Here is a 23,622-nt window from a genome sequence, read left to right as displayed (position 1 = left end):
TCAGCGCTGGGGGTACCTCTTTGTGGCTACATCTGGGGAGCAGCTCTCTCCCAGTCTGGCAACCCCTTCCGTCAGTTACTTATGCTGCGACTCTTCTTTCTGTCTTTTTGACTCAGGGTGCTCCCTCTTCCTGCTTGGCCCTTTGGCTAGGTCACCACACAGTCCCCACTTCCATGGTATCAAAGTCTCTCCAAACCAGCTGTCCGGTTGGTGTCTCCCACAATCCTGTGCCACTTGCCACTGGCTGGTAGGGAAACCCAGGCACACAGAAATGCTGCCTAAATGTAAAAAGAGCCCCTCTAGCACATGGCATACAATCTTTAAAAAAATGCATGCCAGCAAAATTTTTAAAAAAGTATTAGATATACAGGTGACAGCAGCCACATATACACAAACCAAAAAAGGTTAGCAGCAATCAGATTAAAAAGCAAAATGGTCAAACACTTTACAGTACAACTAAAAAAGTAAGTAAGTAAGAAAAGTAAGTCAGCTGTGTATGCAAAATTAGGAGAAGTTATCAGCGTACTGGAAAAAAAATAGCACTCTAAGCTTACCATTGTTTTGGACTTGAATTATGTATTCAGAGGAACTGTGTTAATACTGGAATAATGGGCTCAGAACAAATATCGGGTTACCAGTAATGGGGAAATCAAATTCAGTACTATGTGACAGTTGACCTAGCAGTCAATAATGCAGCAGACAAAGGACCGCTCTGGCCATGGGATACCATTTTGAAAACTGTCCCTGTAACAGATTTCACTTGAGGCCATCAACAAATCGAAATTAAGAAAAAAGTGGAGAGGCTACAAAGAATTCAAAAACAGGATGTGAAGTTAGGATCCCTTTGGGAACAAGCCTTCAGCCAAAACATGAATGAAGGTCAAAATTTAGTAATAAAGCAAGAACTCCTCTGTGTAAAATCAAAAAATGATTTAGTATGGGTGGGATCATAAAATATGCAAAAAGATCTGCTCTTATGGGTGCATGGGCCCATCCCAAACAGGCAGAGGCCAAAGACAGGTTGGCAACAATGGAAAAGGGACCTGAAGATGCTTCTTATCTGTGCCAGACACAATCCAGCTCTCAAAGAAAGTAAAAAAGCTGACATAGGTCCCAGAGGTTCATGGAAAGGAGATCAAATCAACTGTACTGGGGAGCTGCCCTTATCACCAAGGGGGAACAAGTATGTGCTAGTTGTTGTCAATGCTTTCTCACATTGGGAGGTGGTGGACTTCCACACTAAATTTGTGACTGCCCTAATGAGAGCGAAACAATTGGTGGGCAATGTGTTCTGCAGAGAGGGGAGGGGCCTAAGGCTATTGACTCGGACAATGATTTGTGGGGTCAGTTGTCAAAGAAGTGTGCACCCAGCTGGATGTAGAGCAAAAGGTTCCCTTTCCCTGTCAGTCAGCCAGCCAGCAGCAGGACAGGTTGAATGAATGAATAAGACAATCAAAAAGAAAAGAAAAAAAGAGGTGCTGCAACAAGCAGCAATGAGCTGTAGCCCATGAAAGCTTGTGCTCAAATAAATTGGTTAGTCTCTGAGGTGCCACACATCCTCCTCGTGCTTTTTACTGGTATTAATGCGTTTCACAGATAGGGATGCAAATCCACAGCCTTTTCCCCCAATGTGGCCTGATGGAAAGACCAGTGAGAGTGTGGAAGGATATAATTAACCCCGTTCAGTCTATCTGGCTAGAGAAGCCCCGTCAGAAGCCTGGGTACAGGACTTGCAGATGCAGATTCTGCAGCTACAGAGGAGTGTGGTGGCGAGAGAGGACAGGAAAGTGTAAAACACCAAGGCATGGTCTGATGCCAGAGGAGACCTGACTGAGCACCAAGTAGGATCTAAAGTCATCATCAAGGATCCGGCTCCCTGCAAGCCTTTCCCAAAGGCAAAGTGGTCTGGTCCATGCTTAGGGTTGGCTCCACTTAACCCTTCCATATAACCTCATAGTCCTGGGAGGTATTACTAAAGCAATACCTCTCACTTTAGAATTTAAAGCAACTAGAAACAGAGAGCCCTACCCCATCTCAGTTTACAAACTTCAAGTTTGTCAGATGTGTCTCCGGGAGCATAGCAATGGCAGCATTCTCTTTACGCATTGAATATATTTTTTCTTTCAATAGGGTTACTGAAACCCTTTATATTTCAGGACACACATTTAGTTCTCAGAGCCATCCTTGTTAAAATATAAAGCCGCTTAGTGAATGAATGAGACATTGAAAATTTTCCTGCGCAGTAAACAGCTTTTGAATATCTACGCAGCCAAAGTTATATAATCTGGGGGTAGAGAGTAGCTTCCTGGTACATATTCTACAGGCATGGGAAGGAAATTCCCAGCATGGAGGCAGAAAGAGGGATTAAATAAAGTGAAAGAAAAAGATAGTGGAGAGAGAAATATATGTTAGTACCATACCATCAAAAAGAAATATTTTTATCAAGTGTGTAGTTTTGGATTGTTTTTTAACCAGAGAGGGCAGGCAAAACTTGGAGATCCTCACAGCCCCTGGGGTTCTGAACATTACAATTATAGTAGTCATCTATTTCCAACCAATAGAACCCACATATACTTTAGTCCATCAGGAAGCACCATCTAATAAAGCAATGATGATAGATCGATTTTACAGTGATGCTCCTTCTACATGATTTAAGGCAATAGGAAGTAAATTGTTAATAATTTTATAACCCTTCAGCCCCAATGAGAGAGAAAAAAAGAGAAAAAAAACTAACATATCAATATCAGCTAGCACCCAACTTGTTTACAGCAACCATATCTGATTTCAGAGAGCAATAGATAAATTCCATACACTCTGATCATTCCATAAACATCTTGTCTTGCAAAGGGGAGTCTGCAGAATTTGGAGGTATTTTTCTTCCTCCTAAGGGGAAATGAATGATACTAACCCCATTCTTAATATAGAGCTTAGCCAGGTATTTAATAAACTTCCTAGCCAATTGTTTCACTTAGTAAAAAGTTGCCCTCAATCCAACTACATCACGGCATAATCTTGAGAGAGCAGTATTTTAATTGCTGGCTCTTCCCATAACCACTCCATGTCTCTCTCTGGATTTCTGCAGTATTAGCTTCTTAGTGGTAAACTTCAGGAGCTTTACAATCAAACGCTCTAAGCCGACTTCCAAGAGCTGGCTGGGGGGGCAAGGTCCGGTATGCCCATTCTATATCAAAATAAAAAGCTATTGGAAAATCCTACAATTTAGCAATCTACGGACAAATTCAGAAGGTTTGCCTTTCTCTATTCCCTCAGAGACACCCACAGTCCTCATGTTACATGGTCTAGAGTGGCTTTCTAGACCAATTAGTTTTGTCTTGATATCATTACAGCTCTTTATAACCTGTTATTTGTTCTCTTTAAAATCATCTTCCACTTCAGAAAGTCTGTTCTGCTTCACCAGTCTGTCTGGCTAGAGCTTGCAGTGCACTCAGTCTCGGTCATGGTGCTCTGTCGGATGGAAACTGTAGATTTAATTTCAGCAGTGTGAGTGGCAACCTTTGTTGTTACAGCTATCAGCCCTATCCCATGAGGCTCAGGTACCATTTGTTTGGATAAGTGGGGAGGCAGCTCTCCTCTGTTTTTTCCATACTTTTAGATTTGGAGAAGCAGCAGCAGAGCTTGAGGGCATCTTGGACACCTCAATCACAGTGCCCTGTGATGTTCAGGGCTGGACTTCTTGACTGAAAAGCAGCATATGCTGCCATCTGGCACACTGCCTTGTTGGTCAAGACATTACCTTGATGGGTTGTTATGGCTATAGAAATGATGCTCTGAAACAGACAATTCCAAACCACGTTAGGAAATAAACTGAATGCTTAGGGGATCCAGAAGAACAGGATCCCTCAGAGATCTGTCCTTGCCCCTACTTATATCCAATATGTTTTCAAACGATCTGTCTCCAACTACCTCAAGGCCACTCAAGTGTGCAGATGACATCTGTCTAATGTCAAGAGAAAAACTTCAAAAAGACTGGGGACAACTTGAACCAAGATACGGCAGACAACCCTTAGGACTGGAAGAAGTGAAGACTTAATCTCAGTATGTCAAAGACAGTGTTGTCATGGTTTCATCTCACTCAAGCTAATGCTTCACAAGAACTCAACCTGTTCTTGCATGGAGAATGACTGGCTCATGACACAAAAAAAAAAAAAAAAGCCAGCATATCTAGGAGTCACTCTAGCTTGCATGCTTACCCATAACACCCAAACCACCAAGAGAGCACAGAAAATTAACAGCAGAAATGGCCTCTTAAAGAAGTTTGCAGGCTCAAGTTGAGGAGCTAATGTGCAAGCACTGGACAGTTCAGCAGTAACTTTCTGCTACTCACTTGGGCAACACTGTGCTCCTGTGTGGTTAAACTCTTACCACACCATGCTAGTTGATGTGCTGTTGAATCAAATGATGAGAATAACAGGGACTACAGGACCAACAAACACGGATTGGCTACCAGTCTTTTCTAATATCCTTCCTTCTAACATCAGGCATAATATTGCAGCGAAGAACCTCCTTGATACAATCCAGGAGATAATCACCAGGCCACTTTTCAAAGATACAGTGCCTCGCCACTGACTCATCATCAGAACACCAATCTGCACTATGTTACGCAACTGCTCCACGGTGGACGCTGTGACACTGTGGTGAGCAGAATGGGAACAAGCTGCTCCCTGTCTACGAAATTTCTCTCTCATCACTCATCCTGATGGAAGACCTCCTGCCTTCAGGCTGCCACATTATCTGTTGTACAAGCTCAACCATTTCAGATGTGGGGAAGAGAGGTGTGTGGATACTGACCACACCTGGGGATCCAGAACAGCCCCGTGTGGCTGCGGGTGGGGATGGACGCTGCGCACCTACTGCTCACCTCATGCTGGTCTCTCAGGAGGCCATTCCAGACTCCGTACTGCTGACCCCAAAGCTACTGAATAGCTAAAACACGCGAGATGTCTACCTAAGCCCTTTTGACATTCTTTTGACGTACACATTTCTGTTTTTATCTCCCTACTTTCTATGTTGTCATTTGAACTCTCTTCCATCTTTATTGTACTACTTGTGCATTCACTAATAACAATGCAACTGCAGAGACTCTATAGAAAAGGATTGTTCATTCCATCACATCCAGTCCCCTCTGTCACTTGGCCAGAAGTTTCTCCCTTTTCCTGAACTATGTTGTCTTCAGTGTATAAATGGCTGAGCTGACAGATCCAGGGCCCAGAACTGCTCACTGGTAACAATAGGAATCAAACCTGTTCCCCACTACACAAAAACTATGGACACCAGTACAAAGAATGAATGAGACCCCATAGTCATGAGTTGGCTCTATGAGCAGAGAAAAGACTTTTGTTAACGTGTGCACACTTAGCATTGGTTGTGAGGTATAAAAAGGCAGTTGCCCGGCTGGAGTACTATGGCTTGCAGCCTGAATCCAACTACGATGGAAAAGGTAAGAGAAACCTGTCTGGACTGGATTGTTTGGTATGTCTGTCTGAAGCCAGGGACCTGATTCTCCTCTCATTTACAACAGAGTTAGCCAGGGACCTGATTCCCCTCTCATTTACATCAGAGTTAGTCTCCTGATGTCAAAGGAGTTACTTCTGGCCTATCCCAGTAGGAGAGGAGAATCAAAAATGCAGAGTGAGGGAACCTACTGCCTCTAATAGTCCCTGTATATTAAACTCTCAGAGCCCAATTCTGCTTTCACTTACACTTGTAAGTAAAACGTAAGGCCCAGACATTTCATGCTTACTGTGCTGGACAGAGAGAAATTGGAATGCCAGCACGCAGTCACACTGTATAGGATGTTACTGAAAACTGTGCCGTTTGTTTCTTGCACTAGATCATTCTTTTCGAGGACAGAAACTTCCAGGGCCGCTCCGTTGAGTGCAGCAGCGACCGTCTGGATTTGCAAAGTCAGCTCAGCCGCTGTAACTCTGTCCGCGTGGAAAGTGGCTGCTTCATGCTCTATGAACGTCCCAACTTCCAGGGACAGCAGTTCTTTCTGAAACGGGGAGATTATCCTGACATGCAGTCTGAGGGTTTCAGCACCTCCATTAAGTCCTGCCGGATGATCCCAACTGTGCGTTCCATTTTGCCTCTTTTTTTTTTTTTCTTCCAAAAACGGTAACATTGCCCAAACCACCGTCATAAGGTTCTTATTTGATCATTTTCAGCCGAGCTACTGGGGACTGAAAACGAGAACAGCTTTCTTCCTCCTAGTGGTCATCCATCCAGGATGGCTAGGGGAACATTCAAGGGATAGGACAGGAAAGCTTCCACTGCTACTACCTTTTCAGGGCCTGGATGCAGCTCTCATTTGGTTAAGTCTATGGACAGTAAATGACAACATACTTTGAGTTAAGAAGGGAAAAGTTTTCCATAACTTCTGGGCATTTGGAGATACACTGGGCCCACTGCCCTCACACTGCTGTAAAATAAGGAATAATCAGTGATGCCCACAGAGTTACACCAGTGTGAGGGGAGAATTGGGCTCCAATATTTTCTGTGACTCTTTAGAACAAAGTCACTTCTCAGTTTCCTTGATTCTGGGGCTGCTGAAGCCTGAAACAGCCCCCAGCAGAACTTGGCATAGCCCAGGAGACCACTGTGCTCACTGAGGATTGGCCAGCATTGTACACTCAGCCCCGCCCTCTCTTGCACTTTGATGGGCTCCCTCCTCCCGACCCCAGATATGCTCCCTGCACCAAGGGTGGGAGTCACGGCTGGTGTAGGTCTGAGTCAAATAGGTGGATGCGCTGCCTTTACAGCATTCAAGGATTCCCCTCCTCTGGGGACCAGAGGCAGTTTTAAGTGCCCTTTGCATCACTGGAGCAGGGCACAGGGCTGACTCAGGGCCCAGAATCACAGGCAGCCAGCCTGGTGCAGTCACTGTATTACCCTGTCTCGTTTTCTGTCACAGCACAGGGGCACCTATAGGATAAAGATCTATGAGAAGGAGGATCACAGAGGCAAGATGGTAGAGTTAACCGAGGACGCTCCGCAAGTCATGGACCAGCTACGCGCCCACGAGATGCTCTCTTGTTCTGTGCTGGACGGACACTGGATCCTTTACGAATTGCCGAATTACAGAGGCCGCCAATACCTGCTGAGGCCAGGGCAGTACAGGAGATTCAGTGAGTGGGGCTCTATGAGTGGCAAAGTCGGCTCTTTGAGACGTGCCACTGATCTTTGCTGAATCAAGACGCCTTTTGCCTGGAAGGGTCTCAATGAATAAAATGCTTTAACAGCCATTGTGCTCTCAGCGTGCTGTTGTAAGTGTACTAAGGGGAACGTCGAGATTTGTCCTGTGTTCTTGGGCTACGGTATCATCTTCTGAACCAAACGTTGTCCCTCATCTTTCCCTGCCCTCCCCCAGCATTGCATAGCTACTTCTAGCACAAAGTCAGTCAGCTCAGTATGGAAAATTAACAGAAGTTATCAGTGTGCTGATTAAAGAAAAAAAACTCACTCTAAGCTGATTTTTGTTCTGGACTTCAATTAATGCTAGCCTAGTGGGCCCTGAACAAATACCAGGCTACCAATAAAAGATAAATCAAACTCAGACCCATGTGGCAAATGCTAAATGCCAAACAGTTTGACAAAGTGGACAGAGCCTTAGACTTTAAGGTTAGAAGGAACCATCATGATCATCTAGTCTGATCTCCTGCACATTGCAGGCCACAGAACCTCACCCACCCACTCCTGTACTAGACACACAACCTGTGGCTGGGTTACTGAAGTCCCAAAATCATGATTTAAAGACTTCACGTTACAAAGAATCCACCTTTTAAACTAGTTTAAACTTGTAAGTGACCCGTGCCCCATGCCGCAGAGGAAGGCAAAGAACCCCAGAGTCTCTGCCAATCTGACCCAGGAGAAAATTCCTTCCCAACCCCAAATAGGGAAAGAATTCTATGTAGTAACTCAGAGCCATCTCCATAAAGTGTCTCATCACTGGCCATTGGAGATATCTGCTGCCAGTAGCTGCACATTAGCTACATGCCATTGTGTAGGCAGTCTCATCATACCATCCCCTCCAAAAACTTATCAAGCTCAGTCTTGAAGCCAGTTAGTTTTTTTTCCCTCCCACTACTCCCCTTGGAAGTCTGTTCCAAAACTTCAGCTCCTCTGATGGTTAGAAACCTTCATCTAATTTCAAATTTAACCTTTTTAATGGCTAATCTATATCTATTTGTTCTTGTGTCAACATTGGCATTTAATTAAAAAAACTCCTCTCCCTCCCTGGTATTTATTCCTCTGATGTATGTGTGAAGAGAAATCATAGCTCCCCCGGCCTTCATTTGGTTACGCTGAGTTTCCCCTCAGAGGGTAGGTTTTCCATTCCTCAGATCATCCTAGTAGCCCTTCTCTGCACCTGCTCTGGTTTGAATTCATCTTTCTTAAATGTGAGAGACCAGAACTGAACAAAGTATTCAGGATGAGGTCTCACTAGTCCCTTGTATAATGATACGAGCACTTCCCTATCTCTACTGGAAATACCTTGCCTGATGCATCCTACGACTGCATTGGCCTTTCTCACGGCCGCATCACACTGGCAGCTCATAGTCATCCTGTGTTCAACTAATGCACCCAGGTCTTTCTCCTCCTCTGTCACTTCCAACTCAAAAGTCCCAAGCTTATAGCAAAATTTCTTGTTAGTCCTTAAGTGCATGTCCTTGCACTTTGCACTATTAAATTTCATCCCTTTTCTAGTACTCCAGTTTTCATGGTCATGTATGATATTCCAGCCCTCCTCCATATTAGCAATGTCTCCCAATTTTGTGTCATCCACAGATTTCATTAGCACATTCCCACTTTTTGTACCAAGGTCAGTAATAAAAATGTTAAATAAGATTGGTCCCAAGACCGATCCCTGAAGAACTCCAGTAGTAACCTCATCCAGGCTGACAGTTCACCTTTCAGTATGTCCCATTGTAGTCTCTCCTTTAACCAGTTCCTTATCCATCTTTCAATTCTCATATTAATCCCCATCTTTCTCCAATTTAACTAATAATTTCCTATGTGGAACTGTATCAAATGCCTTACTGAAATCCAGGTAAATTAGAGCAGATAGATTAGATCTACTGAATTTCCTTTGTCTAAAAAAGTCAGTTATCTTCTCAAAGAAGGAAATCAGGTTGGTCTGGCATGATCTATCTTTTGTAAAACCATGTTGTATTTTCCCCCTGTGACATTCCCCTGGTATTATCTGGACCAGTGATCTGCTAGGTCACTCCAATCCTCGACTCTGGGAGCCAGCCCTACCCTGCTCCGCTGTGAGAACCCCCACTCCCGGGGTGTTCACGCACAGCCTCTAGCATGTAAGTTGCTCCCAGCTACATGAGTGAGCACATTTGGCCAGCCGCTGCTTGGATTGTTTAACTGAATGACACTAGCCAATATCTCTGGTCCCAGACACAATTCTAGAAACCTCCGTTTTGCAGTGTCCAGTTATGCCCGCTGGACGCTGCAAGCTTGTATGAGTTCATCAATTTAATAAAGAAATTGATATGTACCAGGTTTGTTATTCCAAGGGGAGTCTCTGACATGCTTCAAACCAAATGCACTGCTTCAGGTAGAACAAAAACAAACTTATTAATTACACAGGATAGATTTTAAGAGATTAAAGTCAGATCTGGTCAAATGAAATAAAAGCAAAACGCATTCTAAGCTGATCTTAACACTTTTGGTGCCCATACAAACTTAGATGCTTCTCACCACAGAGTGGCTGGTTGCCCTTCAGCCAGGCTCTCCCCTTTGATCAGTGCTTCAGTTGCTCGGTGGTGGTATCTGCTGGTGGAGGTAGGAGAGAGAGAGCATGGCAAATGTCTCTCCCTTTTATCCTGTTCTTTCTTCCCTCTTGGCTTTGCCTCCCGCCCTTCAGAGTCAGGTGAGCATTACCTCATCATAGTTCCAAACTGACCAAAGGAAGGAGGGTGACTCACTTGAGAGTCCAGCAAATCCTTTGTTGCTGCCTAGGCCAGTGTCCTTTGTTCATAGAATCATAGAATATCAGGGACCTCAGAAAGTCATCTAGTCCAACCCGCTGCTCAAAGCAGGACCAATCCCCAATTTTTGCCCCAGATCCCTAAATGGCCCCCTCAAGGATTGACCTTACAACCCTGGGTTTAGCAGGCCAATGCTCAAACCACTGAGCTATCCCTCCCCCTGCGAGGCTGGGCTAGGTTTGTCCCATACATGCCCTGATGAGGTGTTAACTACCCCTTTGCTCCTGGGGAGTTTTGCCTGGGCTTCTTTTAAGCCATGAGGACACATTTTCAGCCTCATAACTACATACATGAATTTACAATCTATAACATTACTATAACAACAATGCTCAGTGCATCATGAGCCTTCCAAAGACACCCACATGACAAACTTTGCATTGGATACCACACAATCATATTATAAGGATGAATATGGGGTGTATGGTGTTCCCCCGAGGTACAGAGTGTTCCTTCCCCGCCCCCCGCCCCATTACCTCTATGTCCCTAACTACTTTTTCTTTCAAAATTTGTTCCAAGACCTTATAAACAATTAAGATCAAACTAATAGGCCTAAAGTTTCCTGGATCACTTCTCTCCCCCAGCTCCTCCCCGACACACACACACACACACACACACTTCTTAAAAATAGGAACTATATTAGTAATTCTCCAGTCATAGAGTACAACCCCTGAACCTAAAGATTCATTAAAAATCTTAGCTATTGCGTTTGAAATTTCATGTACCAGTTCCTTTAATATTCTTGGATGGGGATTATCCGGGCCCCCCAGTTTAGTCCCATTAAGCTGTTTGAGTCTGAATTCTACCTCGGATATGGTAATTTCTACTTCCATATCTTCGTTCCCAATAGGCACCCTCCAACTACCCCTAAGCTCCTCATTAGCCTTATTAAACATTGACGCAAAGTATTTCTTTAGGTGTTGGGCCATGCCTAGCTTATCTTTAATCTCCACCCAATCCTCAGTGTTTAGCAGTCCCACTTCTTCTTTCCTTGTTTTTTTTTTATATGGTTATAGAACCTTTAACTGTTGTTTTTAATTTTCTTTGTGACGTCCAACTCTGCTTGGCTTTTGGCAGGTCCCACTTTATCCCTACACTTTCTGATCTCCAAAAAGTAGCTTTTCTTGCTGATCCATCCCATCTTCCATTCCTTGTAGGATTTCTGCTCTCTCTTAATCACCTATTTGAGATGCTTGCTCATCCAGCTTGGTCTTCTACCCTTTCCTACAATTTTTCCCCCTTGCTTGCTGCACCCAGGAGCCACTATTATAAAAGAAATGTTACTCCACAATATCTGGAAAATTATATCTGTAGCTAGACTAATATTTTATATTTTAATTTCCCACATGTGCCACTCTGCACCTCCCCGAGGTTTGTGGTTTGGTGGGCAACATTGACCCCTGCCATCCAAAACTACAATGATGTTCAAAGTGGGGGGTATGGTCCTCTGGCTCCACCACTTCTGGCACCATTGACGGGACGTGCCTTGCCACTGATGCATCAGCAGAACACCAATCTGGAATATGCTACCGACCAGCTCCATGGTGGATGCTGTCACACTGTAGCGAGCAGAATGGGAACGAGCTGCTCCCTCTCTAAGGCATTGTCCACACTATACAGTTTTGTCGGAAATCTCTGTTGTTTTGCCGAAACAATAAAACCACGTGGACAACAGACATGGAGCTTTTTACAGCAAAGTTAAAGCGACAAAGTGTCAGTGTAGACGCTGCTGTTCATTATGTTGCCATAACTGGCCTCCCCCAGTATCCCACAATGCCCACCGTGACCACTCTGCTCACTGTTTTGAACTCGGCTGCCCTGCAGGCATGTGCAAGCTTTGACATTCCTCAGTGTGGAGAGCTCAAAGAGCTGCTGAGGATGCTGCTCCTGGCAGCTGAAGAGGCTGTGGGAGAACTCGGAGGGAATCACAGAACCATTGATGTGGAATTGGCAGGCAGACAGAGCAAGCTGCTTCTACGGGGGCGGGAGGGGACAAAGATTGCTGTGCAGATCCAAAAAGAAAAGGAGTACTTGTGGCACCTTAGAGACTAACCAATTTATTTGAGCATGAGCTTTCGTGAGCTACAGCTCACTTCAAGCTCATGCTCAAATAAATTGGTTAGTCTCTAAGGTGCCACAAGTACTCCTTTTCTTTTTGCGAATACAGACTAACACGGCTGTTCCTCTGAAACCTGTGCAGATCCAGAGGCTGATGTGGAGGGGGAGGGATGTCCCTCACCCACAGGATTGGTTGCTCAGGCTGCTGTCTGAACTTAGAGAGACAGCATGCCAACACACTCTCCCCAAACACACAAACAATCACTCACACACTTCCCCAACACACACTCTGTTTCTCTCTCTCACTCACACACACACACACACTCCCTGTCACACACTGTTCCCCCACTAACCCACATACACTTCAGCTGAAAAACGTCTGGCAATCTAGTAGGCTGCCCATGGAGTGATGGGATTGATAAACCTGCATCATGTGACACTGTATCTACCCCATGAGGCATTGTAAACCCTTCCCAAAACTTTACGGTCAGTTGCACAGTGGGATAGATACCCACAGTGCACTGCTCTGTATTGGTGAAAGAGCTGCTACTGTGGATGGGCTCTGCTGACACAAGGACCATAATGAGGACATGCAACAATGGTTTCATGAAAGCCCTTTAATTAAATGGCCTAACTTTTGTCGACAAAACTCTGTAGTGTAGACAAGGCTCGAGAAACTCCTTCTCCCCATTCAGCCTGATGGAAGACTGCCTGGCCTTGGCTCCCACACTATGTATGGTAGAAACAACCATTTGAGATGGGGGGTGAAGACGTGTGCTGGAAATGACCACACCTGGGGACTCAGAACAGCCCTGTGAGGCTGCGGGTGGACGTGGACACGGCACACCTACTGAACAGCTGATCATCTCGTGCTGGTCTCTCAGGAGGACGTTCCAAACTCCATACTGCTGACCGCAAAGCTATTGAATGGCTAAAACACGTGTGATGTCTACCTAAGACCTTTTGACATTATTTTTGATGTACACATTTCTGTTTTTATCTCCCTACTTTCTATTTTGTTATTTGAACCCTCTTCCATCTTTATTGTACCACTTCTGCATTCATTAACAACAATGCAACTGCAGAGACTCTATAGAAAAGGATTGTGATGGCATCAACATCCAGTCCCCTCTGTCACTCCGCCAGAAGTTTCTCCCTTTTCCTGAACTATGTTGTCTTCAATGTAAAAATGGCTGAGCTGACAGATCCAGGGCCCGGAACTGGTCACTGGTAACAATAGGAATCAAACCTGTTCACTGCTACACAAAAATTATGGACACTAGTACAAAGAGTGAATGAGCCCCCAGAGTCATGAGTTGGCTCTATGAACAGAGAAAAGACTTTTGTTAACTTGTGCACACTTAGCACTGGTTGTGAGGTATAAAAAGGCAGTTGCCTGGCTGGAGTACTATGGTTTGCAGCCTGAAACCAGCTACAATGGAAAAGGTAAGAGAAACCTGTCTGGATTGGATTGTTTGGTATGCCAGGCTGAAGCCAGGGACCTGATTCTCCTCTCATTTACATCAGAGTTAGTCTCTTAATGTCAAAGGAGTTACTCCTGGCCTACCCCAGTAGGAGAGGAGAATCAAGAATGCAGAGCGAGGGGACCTACTGCCTCTATTAGCCCCTGTATATTATTCTTAGAGAGTCTAATTCTGCTATCGCTTACACTTGTGTAAATGAGGATCAATTCCACTGAAGTCAAAGGAGTATATCAATTTATCATCACTGTGAGTAAAATGTAAGGCCCATACACTTCAGGCTTAGTGTGCTGGACGGAGAAAAATTGGAATGCCAGACGCTGTCACACAGTATAGGATGTTACTGAAAACTCTGCTGTTTGTGTTTCGCACCAGATCATCCTTTTCGAGGACAGAAACTTCCAGGGCCGCTCCGTTGAGTGCAGCAGCGACCGTCCAGATTTGCAAAGTCAGCTCAGCCGCTGTAACTCCGTCCGCGTGGAAAATGGCTGCTTCATGCTCTATGAACGTCCCAACTTCCAGGGACAGCAGTTCTTTCTGAAACGGGGAGATTATTCTGACATGCAGTCTGAGGGTTTCAGCACCTCCATTAAGTCCTGCCGGATGATCCCAACTGTGAGTTCCATTTTGCTTTTAAAAAATGGCAACGTTGCTCAAGCCACCGTCATGAGGAACTTGCTTGATCATTTTCAGCCGAGCTACCGAGGACTGTAAACGAGAACTGCTTTCTTCCTCCTAGTGGTCATCCCTCCAGGAGGGCTGCGGGGAAATTGCAGGGATAGGATAGGATACCTTGCACTACAAGTGCCTGTTCCGGGCCTGGGTGCAGCTGTCCTGTGGTTAAGAATATGGACAGTAAAGGATGACATACTTTGAGCTAAGAAGGAAAAATGTTTCTGTAACTTCTGGGGATTTGGAGATACACTGGGCCCACTCCCCTCCCACTGCTGTAAAATAAGGAGTAACTCCCTGAAGGCCACAGAGTTCCACCAGTGTGAGGGGAGAATTGGGCCCAATATTTTCTGTGACTCATTAGAACAAAGTCACTTTTCTGTTTCTTTGATTTTGGGCCTGCTGAAGCCTGAAATACCCCCCAGCAGAACTTAGTGTATCCTACAGCTTAGTGTAGCCTATGGGTGGGAGCCACGGCTGGCGTAGGTCTCAGTCAAAGGGGTGGATGCGCTGCCTTTGCAGCATTCAAGGATTCCCCTCCTCTGGGGACCAGAGGCAGTTTTAAGTGCCCTTTGCGTCACTGGAGCAGTGCAGAGAGCTGACTCAGGGCCCAGGATCACAGGCAGCCAGCCTGCTGCGGTCACTCTATCACCTTGTTTCACTTTCTTAAATAGCACAGGGGCACCTATAGGATAAAGATCTATGAGAAGGAGGATCACAGAGGCAAGATGGTAGAGTTAACCGAGGACTCTCCGCAAGTCATGGACCAGCTACGCGCCCACGAGATGCTCTCTTGTTCTGTGCTGGACGGACACTGGATCCTTTACGAATTGCCGAATTACAGAGGCCGCCAATACCTGCTGAGGCCAGGGCAGTACAGGAGATTCAGTGAGTGGGGCTCTATGAGTGGCAAAGTCGGCTCTTTGAGACGTGCCACTGATCTTTGCTGAATCAAGACACCTTTTGCCTGGAAGGGTCTCAATGAATAAAATGCTTTAACAACCATCGTGCTCTCAGCGTGCTGTTGTAAGTGTACTAAGGGGAATGACGAGGCTTGTCTTGTGTTCTTGGGCTACGGTTTCATCTTGTGATCCAAAAGTTCTCCCTCATTTTTCCCTGCCTTTCCCCAGCATTGCATAGCTACTTCCAGCACAAAGGACCCAACGCCAAACACAGGGCTCAGACCTAGGCAGCCACACAACGATGTACAGGTGTATGAGGCTCCCTCCCAATCACTTCCATGGGTGTGCGGACATTACCCAGAATGCAGTGCAGGGCACGTCGTAAGAGCTGAACCACAGAGTGAAACATCCAGGACTTGGCCCACAGAGAGACGGACGGGAGGACTGTAACCATACAGCTGTAGTCTAGATCATAATCCTCCAGCCCACCCATGGCCACAGATTTGGAGCTACGGCTAAAGGGGTCCTGGGAGCATCACCAGGGAGCAGCAGCCAGAGCCCCCTCATCCACCAGGCATGGAGCAGGCAGAACTGGGCACCCAGCTGATGGCAGAAATGAGCCACATCCTCCTCCCAGCCGAGAGGCAGTGCCAATCACAGCTCTCTCCCCAGCCGAGCCTTAGGTCAGATTTATCTGAGCACCGATCCAGGGCAGGGCAGGATTAACTAGCCATAGGCACTACAGTCCTGGGTTGAGGGCCACAGCTTCTGGAATCATCGGAATACACTGGCATTTCCTGTGTGTAACAAAAGCTGAGGTTCCTGTCCCAGGGGGTGTAAATCAAAGCTTGAAAATATGACCCAGGTTCAACCAATTCAGAGACGTCTGCCCAAGTCTGCAGCCAGCCTGAAACAATAACTTAGAGAGGGCTGAACAGCCCCATGCACCTCAGTGTGCGATTAACTGTAGGAGCCACCAACAGCAGCCCAGCAGAGGACTGTGGGAGGCAGGAAGAGAAGAGCACCCCTGGCCCAGTCCACCCATCCAAACAGATACACCCAGGCTCAAGGGCAGGCCCTGGGAGCTATCCTACCTCTATCCTTCCATCTCAAGGTCGGAGGGTCAAATGACCCCTGTTGTCCCTGAGGCTAGAGGGCCCTTGCTCCCACTTCTGGGAGCAAATGCCACCTTCCAACAGGTACTCATGCTATGACCCATCTTGTTCTCTCTCTTCATGACTCGGGTGCTCTGTCTGACTTCATGACTTCACTCTCTGGCTCGGGCACTGTATAGTCACCCCTTCCAGATTATCAGGCTCCCTCCAGACCAGTTATCTGGAGGGCATTTCCCACATCCTGTGCTCCTTCCCAAGTACCCCCTCTAACACCCGGCATCTAATCTTTAAAAAAACTGCATGTCAACAAAACTTTCTTCCCTGAAGAACTCCTTTAGTAACCTCACTCTAGCCTGATAGTTCGCCTTTCAGTATGTCCCATTGTAGTCTTCCCTTTAACTAGTTCCTTATCCATCTTTCAGTTCTCATATTAATCCCCATCTTCTCCAATTTAACTTATAATTTCCCATGTGGATCTATATCAAAAGCCTTACTAAAATCCAGGTAAACTAGAGTAGATAGATTAGACCTACTGCATTTCATTTGTATCAAAAGTCAGTCTTCTTCTCAAAGAAGGAAATCAGGTTGATCTGGCATGATCTACCTTTTGTAAAGCCACATGTTATTTTTTTTCCCAATTACCTTTATGTCCTTAACTACTTTCTCTTTCAAAATTTGTTCCAAGACCTTGTATGCAATTGAGATTAAACTAACAGGCCTTTAGTTTCCCGGATGGGGGTGGATGCTGCACACCTAGTGAACAGGTGTTCATCCCATGCTGGTCACGCAGGAGGACATTCCAGACTCCATACTACTGACCCCAAAGCTATTGAATGGCTAAAACACACGTGATGTCTACCTAAGCCTTTTCAACTTTTTTTTTTTACATACTTTTTTTTGATGTACAAATTTCTGGTTTTTTCTCCCTACTTTCTATTTTGTCATTTGAACCGTCTTCTGTCTTTACTGTACCACTTCTGCATCCACTAATAACAATGCAACTGCAGAGACTATCAAAAAGGATTGTGATGGCATCGACATCTAGTCCCCTCTGTCACTGAGCCAGAAGTTTCTCTCTTTTCCTGAACTACGTTGTCTTCAATATAAAAATGGCAGAGATGACAGATCCAGGGCCCAGAACTGCTCACTGGTAATAATAGGAATAAAACCTGTTCCCCACTACACAAAAGCTATGGACACTGGTAAAAAGAATGAATGAGACCCCGGAGTCATGATTTGGCTCTATTAGCAGAGAAAAGACTTTTCTTAACGTTTGCACACTTAGAACTGGTTGTGAGGTATAAAAAGGCAGTTGCCCGGCTGAAGTACTATGTCTTGCTGCCTGAATCCAGCTACGATGGAAAAGGTAAGAGAAACCTGTCTGGACTGGATCGTTTGGTATGCCAGGCTGAAGCCAGGGACCTGATTCTCCTCTTATTTACATCAGAGTTAGTCTCTTGATGTCAAAGGAACTACTCCTGGCCTATCCCAGTAGGAGAGGAGAATCAAGAATGCAGAGCGAGGGGACCTACTGCCTCTATTAGCCCCTGTATATTATTCTCTCAGAGCCCAATTCTGCTTTTGCTTACACTTGTGTAAATGAGAATCAATTCCACTGAAGTCAAAGGAGTATTTCAATTTATCATCACTGTGAGTAAAATGTAAGGCTCAGACGTTTCATGCTTAGTGGAGAGAAATTGGAATGCCAGGACGCAGTCACACAGTATAGGATGTTACTGAAAACTCTGCTGTTTGTGTTTCGCACCAGATCATTCTTTTCAAGGACAGAAACTTCTAGGGCCGCTCCGTTGAATGCTGCAGCGACTGTCCGGAATTTCAAAGTCAGCTCAGCCGCTGTAACTCCGTCCACGTGGAAAGTGACTGCTTCATGCTCTGTGAACGTCCCAACTTCCAGGGACAGCAGTTCTTTTGAAACGGGGAGATTATCCTGACATGCAGTCTGAGGGTTTCAGCACCTCCATTAAGTCCTGCCGGATGATCCCAACTGTGAGTTCCATTTTGCTTTTAAAAAATGGCAACGTTGCTCAAGCCACCATCGTAAGGAACTTGCTTGATCATTTTAAGCCGAGCTACCGAGGACTGTAAACGAGAACTGCTTTCTTCCTCCTAGTGGTCATCCCTCCAGGAGGGCTGCGGGGAAATTGCAAGGATAGGATAGGATACCTTCCACTACAAGTGCCTGTTCCGGGCCTGGGTGCAGCTGTCCTGTGGTTAAGAATATGGACAGTAAAGGACGACATACTTTGAGTTAAGAAGGAAAAATGTTTCTGTAACTTCTGGGGATTTGGAGATACACTGGGCCCACTCCCCTCCCACTGCTGTAAAATAAGGAGTAACTCCCTGAAGGCCACAGAGTTCCACCAGTGTGAGGGGAGAATTGGGCCCAATATTTTCTGAGACTCTTTAGAACAAAGTCACTTTTCTGTTTCCTTGATTCTGGGGCTGCTGAAGCCTGAAACACCCCCCAGCAGAACTTAGTGTATCCTACAGCTTAGTGTAGCCTATGGGTGGGAGTCACGGCTGGCGTAGGTCTCAGTCAAAGGGGTGGATGCGCTGCCTTTGCAGCATTCAAGGATTCCCCTCCTCTGGGGACCAGAGGCAGTTTTAAGTGCCCTTTGCGTCACTGGAGCAGTGCAGAGAGCTGACTCAGGGCCCAGGATCACAGGCAGCCAGCCTGCTGCGGTCACTCTATCACCTTGTTTCACTTTCTTAAATAGCACAGGGGCACCTACAGGATAAAGATCTATGAGAAGGAGGATCACAGAGGCAAGATGGTAGAGTTAACCGAGGACTCTCCGCAAGTCATGGACCAGCTACGCGCCCACGAGATGCTCTCTTGTTCTGTGCTGGACGGACACTGGATCCTTTACGAATTGCCGAATTACAGAGGCCGCCAATACCTGCTGAGGCCAGGGCAGTACAGGAGATTCAGTGAGTGGGGCTCTATGAGTGGCAAAGTCGGCTCTTTGAGACGTGCCACTGATCTTTGCTGAATCAAGACACCTTTTGCCTGGAAGGGTCTCAATGAATAAAATGCTTTAACAACCATCGTGCTCTCAGCGTGCTGTTGTAAGTGTACTAAGGGGAATGATGAGGCTTGTCTTGTGTTCTTGGGCTACGGTTTCATCTTGTGATCCAAAAGTTCTCCCTCATTTTTCCCTGCCCTTCCCCAGCATTGCATAGCTACTTCCAGCACAAAGGACCCAACGCCAAACACAGGGCTCAGACCTAGGCAGCCACACAACAATGTACAGGTGTATAATGCTCCCTCCCAATCACTTCCATGGGTGTGCGGGCGTTACCCAGAATGCAGTGCAAGGCACATCATAAGAGCTGAACCATAGAGTGAAACATCCAGGACTTGGCCCACAGAGAGACGGACGGGAGGACTGTAACCATACAGCTGTAGTCTAGATCATAATCCTCCAGCCCACCCATGGCCACAGATTTGGAGCTACGGCTAAAGGGGTCCTGGGAGCATCACCAGGGAGCAGCAGCCAGAGCCCCCTCATCCACCAGGCATGGAGCAGGCAGAATTGGGCACCCAGCTGATGGCAGGAATGAGCCACATCCCCCTCCCAGCTGAGAGACAGTGCCAATCACAGCTCTCTCCCCAGCCGAGCCTCAGGCCAGAGTTACCTGAGCACCGATCCAAGGCAGGGCAGGATTAACTAGCCATAAGCACTACACACTTAGGTCGAGGTCCCGAGCTCCTGGAATCATCGGATTACACTGGCACTTCCTGTGTGTAACCAAAGCTGAGGTTCCTGTCCCAGGGGGTGTAAATCAAAGCCTGAAAATATGACTCAGGTGCAACCAATTCAGAGACATCTGCCCAAATCTGCAGACAGCCTGAAACAATAACTTAGAGGGGGCTGAACAGCCCCATGCACCCCAGCATGCACCCAAACTGTAGGATCCACCAACAGCAGCCCAGCAGAGGACTGTGGGAGGCAGGAAGAGAAGAGCACCCCTGGCCCAGTCCACCCATCCAATCAGATACACCCAGGCTCAAGGGCACGTCCTGGGAGCCACCCTACCTCTATCCCTTCATCTCAGGATGGGAGGGTCAAATGACCCCTCTTGTCCTTGAGGCTAGATGGCCGTTGGTCCCACTTCTGGGAGCAAATGCCACCTTCCATTGGGTACTCACACTGTGACCCATCTCGCTCTCTCTCTTCATGACTCAGGTGCTCTGTCTGACTTCATGACTCCACTCTCTGGCTAGGGCACTATATAGTCATCCCCTCCAGGTTATGAGGCTCCCTCCAGACCAGTTATCTGGTGGGCATTTCCCACAATCCTGTGCTCCTTCCCAAGTAGCCCCTCTGACATCCGGCATCTAATCTTTAAAAAAAACTGCATGTCAGCCAAACTATCTTCCCTGAAGAACTCCACTAGTAACCTCACTCCAGCGTGACAGTTCGCCTTTCAGTATGTCCCATTGTAGTTTCCCCTTTAACCAGCTCCTTATTCACCTTACAATTCTCATATTAATCCCGATCTTCTCCAATTTAACTAATAATTTCCTGTGTGGAACTATTTCAAAAGCCTTACTGAAATCCTTACTGAAGCGTTACCACAGGTACTAATGTGCATTGGAGGTATGGAATGCAAATCCACAAGCTTTTCCCACAATGATGTCTTGATGGGAAGACCAGTGAGAGTATGGAGGGATATAATTAACCCAGTTCTAGCCCATCTAGCTACAGTGACCTGTCAGAAGCCTGGTACAGGACTTGCAGATGCAGATTTTGCAGATACAGAGTAGTGTGGTGGTAAGAAAGTAAGCAGACGTAAAAAAACCAAGGCATGGTTCAATGCCAAAGGAGACCTAACTGAGCATCCAGAGGGATCTAAAGTGATCACCTGGGATCATGCTCCCTGCCAGCCTTTCCCAAAAGCAAAATGATACAGTCCGTGTTTAACACAGGATTGACCTGGCTCCTCTGAAGTCTTTTGGAAGACAGGATTCAGAAGGTAAATATATCAGCAGGCTAAAAATGGAATATTTTGTGCTAAGAAAAGTAAATGGGTCTGTAAGCTAAGAGACAATGTTTCTCAGCTAGCTAAGAGAGGGACACCCAGGGAACCATTTACTATGAACAAAATAATAATGGACACAATAAGTCAGGAATGAAAACATGAGGTAAAGAGTAGGTCAATCATGGACAGAGCATGCTGTTTGGGGATTGGCTCCTACAAAGTAAGTGAGCCACTCCCAGCGTATGTCATGCAACATAAAGTAAATGAAATAAAATGTGTAAATGTATATAAAGGGAGAGAGTTTCTGTGCATCTTTGGATAGATATGTCATGTGCCCTACAATGACATTACCCAGGGTACAATCTGGACTGTTGAACAGATGTGTCCCCTCAGTTCTCCAACCTGGGGTGCCTTTTACACTGCTTCTCTGTGAAAGCAACCACTCCTGGTCTACTCACACAGGCTCCAGCATCTAAATTAGCCCCAGCTATAAAACATGAGTGCTACAGCCAGCCACTCCTTAATTACACTGCAGAGCAAAACCAGCAAACTCCTGGTCCCAGACTTTCCCCCAGAAATTTGTGTTTTGTACTCAGCATCCTCCTGGACAATACAAGCTCATATAAAGTCCATCATTTTATTAATAGAAAAGTATATGTACAAATGCTCTTATCTCAAATGGAGTTTCCCAAACACTTCAGTGCAAACACTCTAGTTTAGAAAAAACAATAGGAAAAGTTTATTTACTACAGAAAGATAGATTTTAATGAGGCATAAAAGTCAGAATCGGTTACAAAGAAATAAAAAGAAAAACTTAATAAGCTAAATGAATTCAAAGCAAAGGTCTCTCTCATTACATACTATAGCAGTCTTACTGGCTGGATTTCTTTTCAGACTGGACCCCTGCCCCAATCCAGTGTCACTTTCCTTGTCCTTCAGGTGTTGTCGATGCTGTGAGCAGAGAGAAAGTGAGGAGTATTTTGGGGTGTCTGTTCCCCCCTTTATAGTTCCCTCTCCATCGCCAGCTGAAGTCCAGGAGACAAAGTCTGTTTGGATGGGACCCTCAAACTTTTCCTTTGTTAAAATATAGATTTTCACTCACACCCTCTTTCCTGCCAAGAATGGCCACGTAAGTGATTGTCCATTTGATCTTGTTGACACCTGGCTGAGGCGTCAGTTTGGCTTTTGTTTCAGAAGAAGTGGTTTGTGGCTGCTCTTTCTAACATAACACAGTAGAATCTTAAAACTTTACATACAATGCTGCCATACACATTTTACTAGGACAATGATGATCAGCAAATTATGCGTTTTGAATGATACCTCATAAGGCATGCTTTGTATGAAATTTATCATGGTCCAATAAAAGGAGTACAAATGGGGGTACAAACTGTCACACTACATCCACCGCATCACATTTGAGTTTTGTCAACTCAGTGAAGTGTTGCTGTATGCCAAATAAAGATAACTGAATGACAAAGCCTGGAGTTGAACTGAGTTGTTGGGAAGAAGAGTGGAAAGGGGTCTCAGAGAAAATCACAACACCTACCTCACAAGGGTCTTTTGAGAATAAATAACTTAAAGATGGTGAAGCACTTTGAGATCTATTGAGGAAGAGCTCTATAAAAGAAATTGGCATTTCAATCAAATCAATTCAGAACTTGACATTACGGGCTTACCTAGATGATAAAAATTTGCACCAGTCCAACACATCAATCTAATTGTACCAGCACAAACCTCTAAATCAAACACACTGCAGCAGTGTAAAAACAACCCCATAGAGACAGGACATAAGTACATAGGTTCAATCCAAGACTATGCTGCACCCATGAGGCTCCATTATAAAAGTAATGTTACTCCGCAATAGTTGGAAAATAATTTCTGTAGCGAGACGAATATTTTATATTCTAATTTCCCGAGGAACAACGAGTTACCACGTGCTCCCCCCGCCACATAGCACAGCTCCCACCTGTGCAGCTCTGCACCTCCCCGAAGCTTGTAATTTGGTGGGCAACACCGCCCCTTCCCTCTGAAACTGCACCAATGTTAAAAAGTGGGGGGCGTGGTGCTCTGGCTCCCCTGCTTCTGGAGCCATTGACAGGACGTGCCTCGCCACTGGCACATCAGCTTTTGCCGACAAAACAGCGGAGGTGTGTCCACACCATAAGCTACTTTTGTCGGCAAATCTCTGTTGTTTTGCCGAAACAATAAAACCACGTGGACAATAGACATGGAGCTTTTTACAGCAAAGTTAAAGCAACAAAATGTCAGTGTAGACGCTGCTGTTCATTATGTTGCCATAACTGGCCTCCCCCAGTATCCCACAATGCCCACCGTGACCACTCTGCTCACTGTTTTGAACTCAGCTGCCCTG

At 45.8% G+C, this 23,622-nt stretch overlaps 2 protein-coding genes and 1 pseudogene across 2 annotated transcripts; all 3 read left to right on the top strand.

Annotated features, from left to right (window-relative positions):
* Positions 1-5,422: 5,422 nt before the first annotated feature.
* LOC125644910 (gamma-crystallin B-like) lies at positions 5,423-7,207 on the top strand. The gene is made up of 3 exons (XM_048869628.1): positions 5,423-5,458; positions 5,852-6,091; positions 6,932-7,207. Exons 1-3 carry the CDS (start codon positions 5,423-5,425, stop codon positions 7,205-7,207), a joined length of 552 nt encoding a protein of 183 aa, XP_048725585.1.
* A 6,277-nt stretch (positions 7,208-13,484) lies between these two features.
* LOC142068313 (gamma-crystallin B-like) lies at positions 13,485-15,177 on the top strand. The gene is made up of 3 exons (XM_048869626.2): positions 13,485-13,520; positions 13,931-14,170; positions 14,902-15,177. The coding sequence occupies exons 1-3, from the start codon at positions 13,485-13,487 to the stop codon at positions 15,175-15,177; spliced, it is 552 nt and encodes a 183-aa protein (XP_048725583.1).
* A 2,397-nt stretch (positions 15,178-17,574) lies between these two features.
* On the top strand, positions 17,575-19,258 carry LOC125644909 (gamma-crystallin C-like; annotated as a pseudogene).
* The last annotated feature ends 4,364 nt before the right edge of the window (positions 19,259-23,622 follow it).

Source organism: Caretta caretta, chromosome 11 (genome assembly GCF_965140235.1).
Source record: "Caretta caretta isolate rCarCar2 chromosome 11, rCarCar1.hap1, whole genome shotgun sequence".
Classification (NCBI taxonomy): Eukaryota; Metazoa; Chordata; order Testudines; family Cheloniidae; genus Caretta; species Caretta caretta.
Note: the sequence above shows the minus strand (reverse complement) of the source record. Positions and strands in the feature narration are given on the sequence as shown.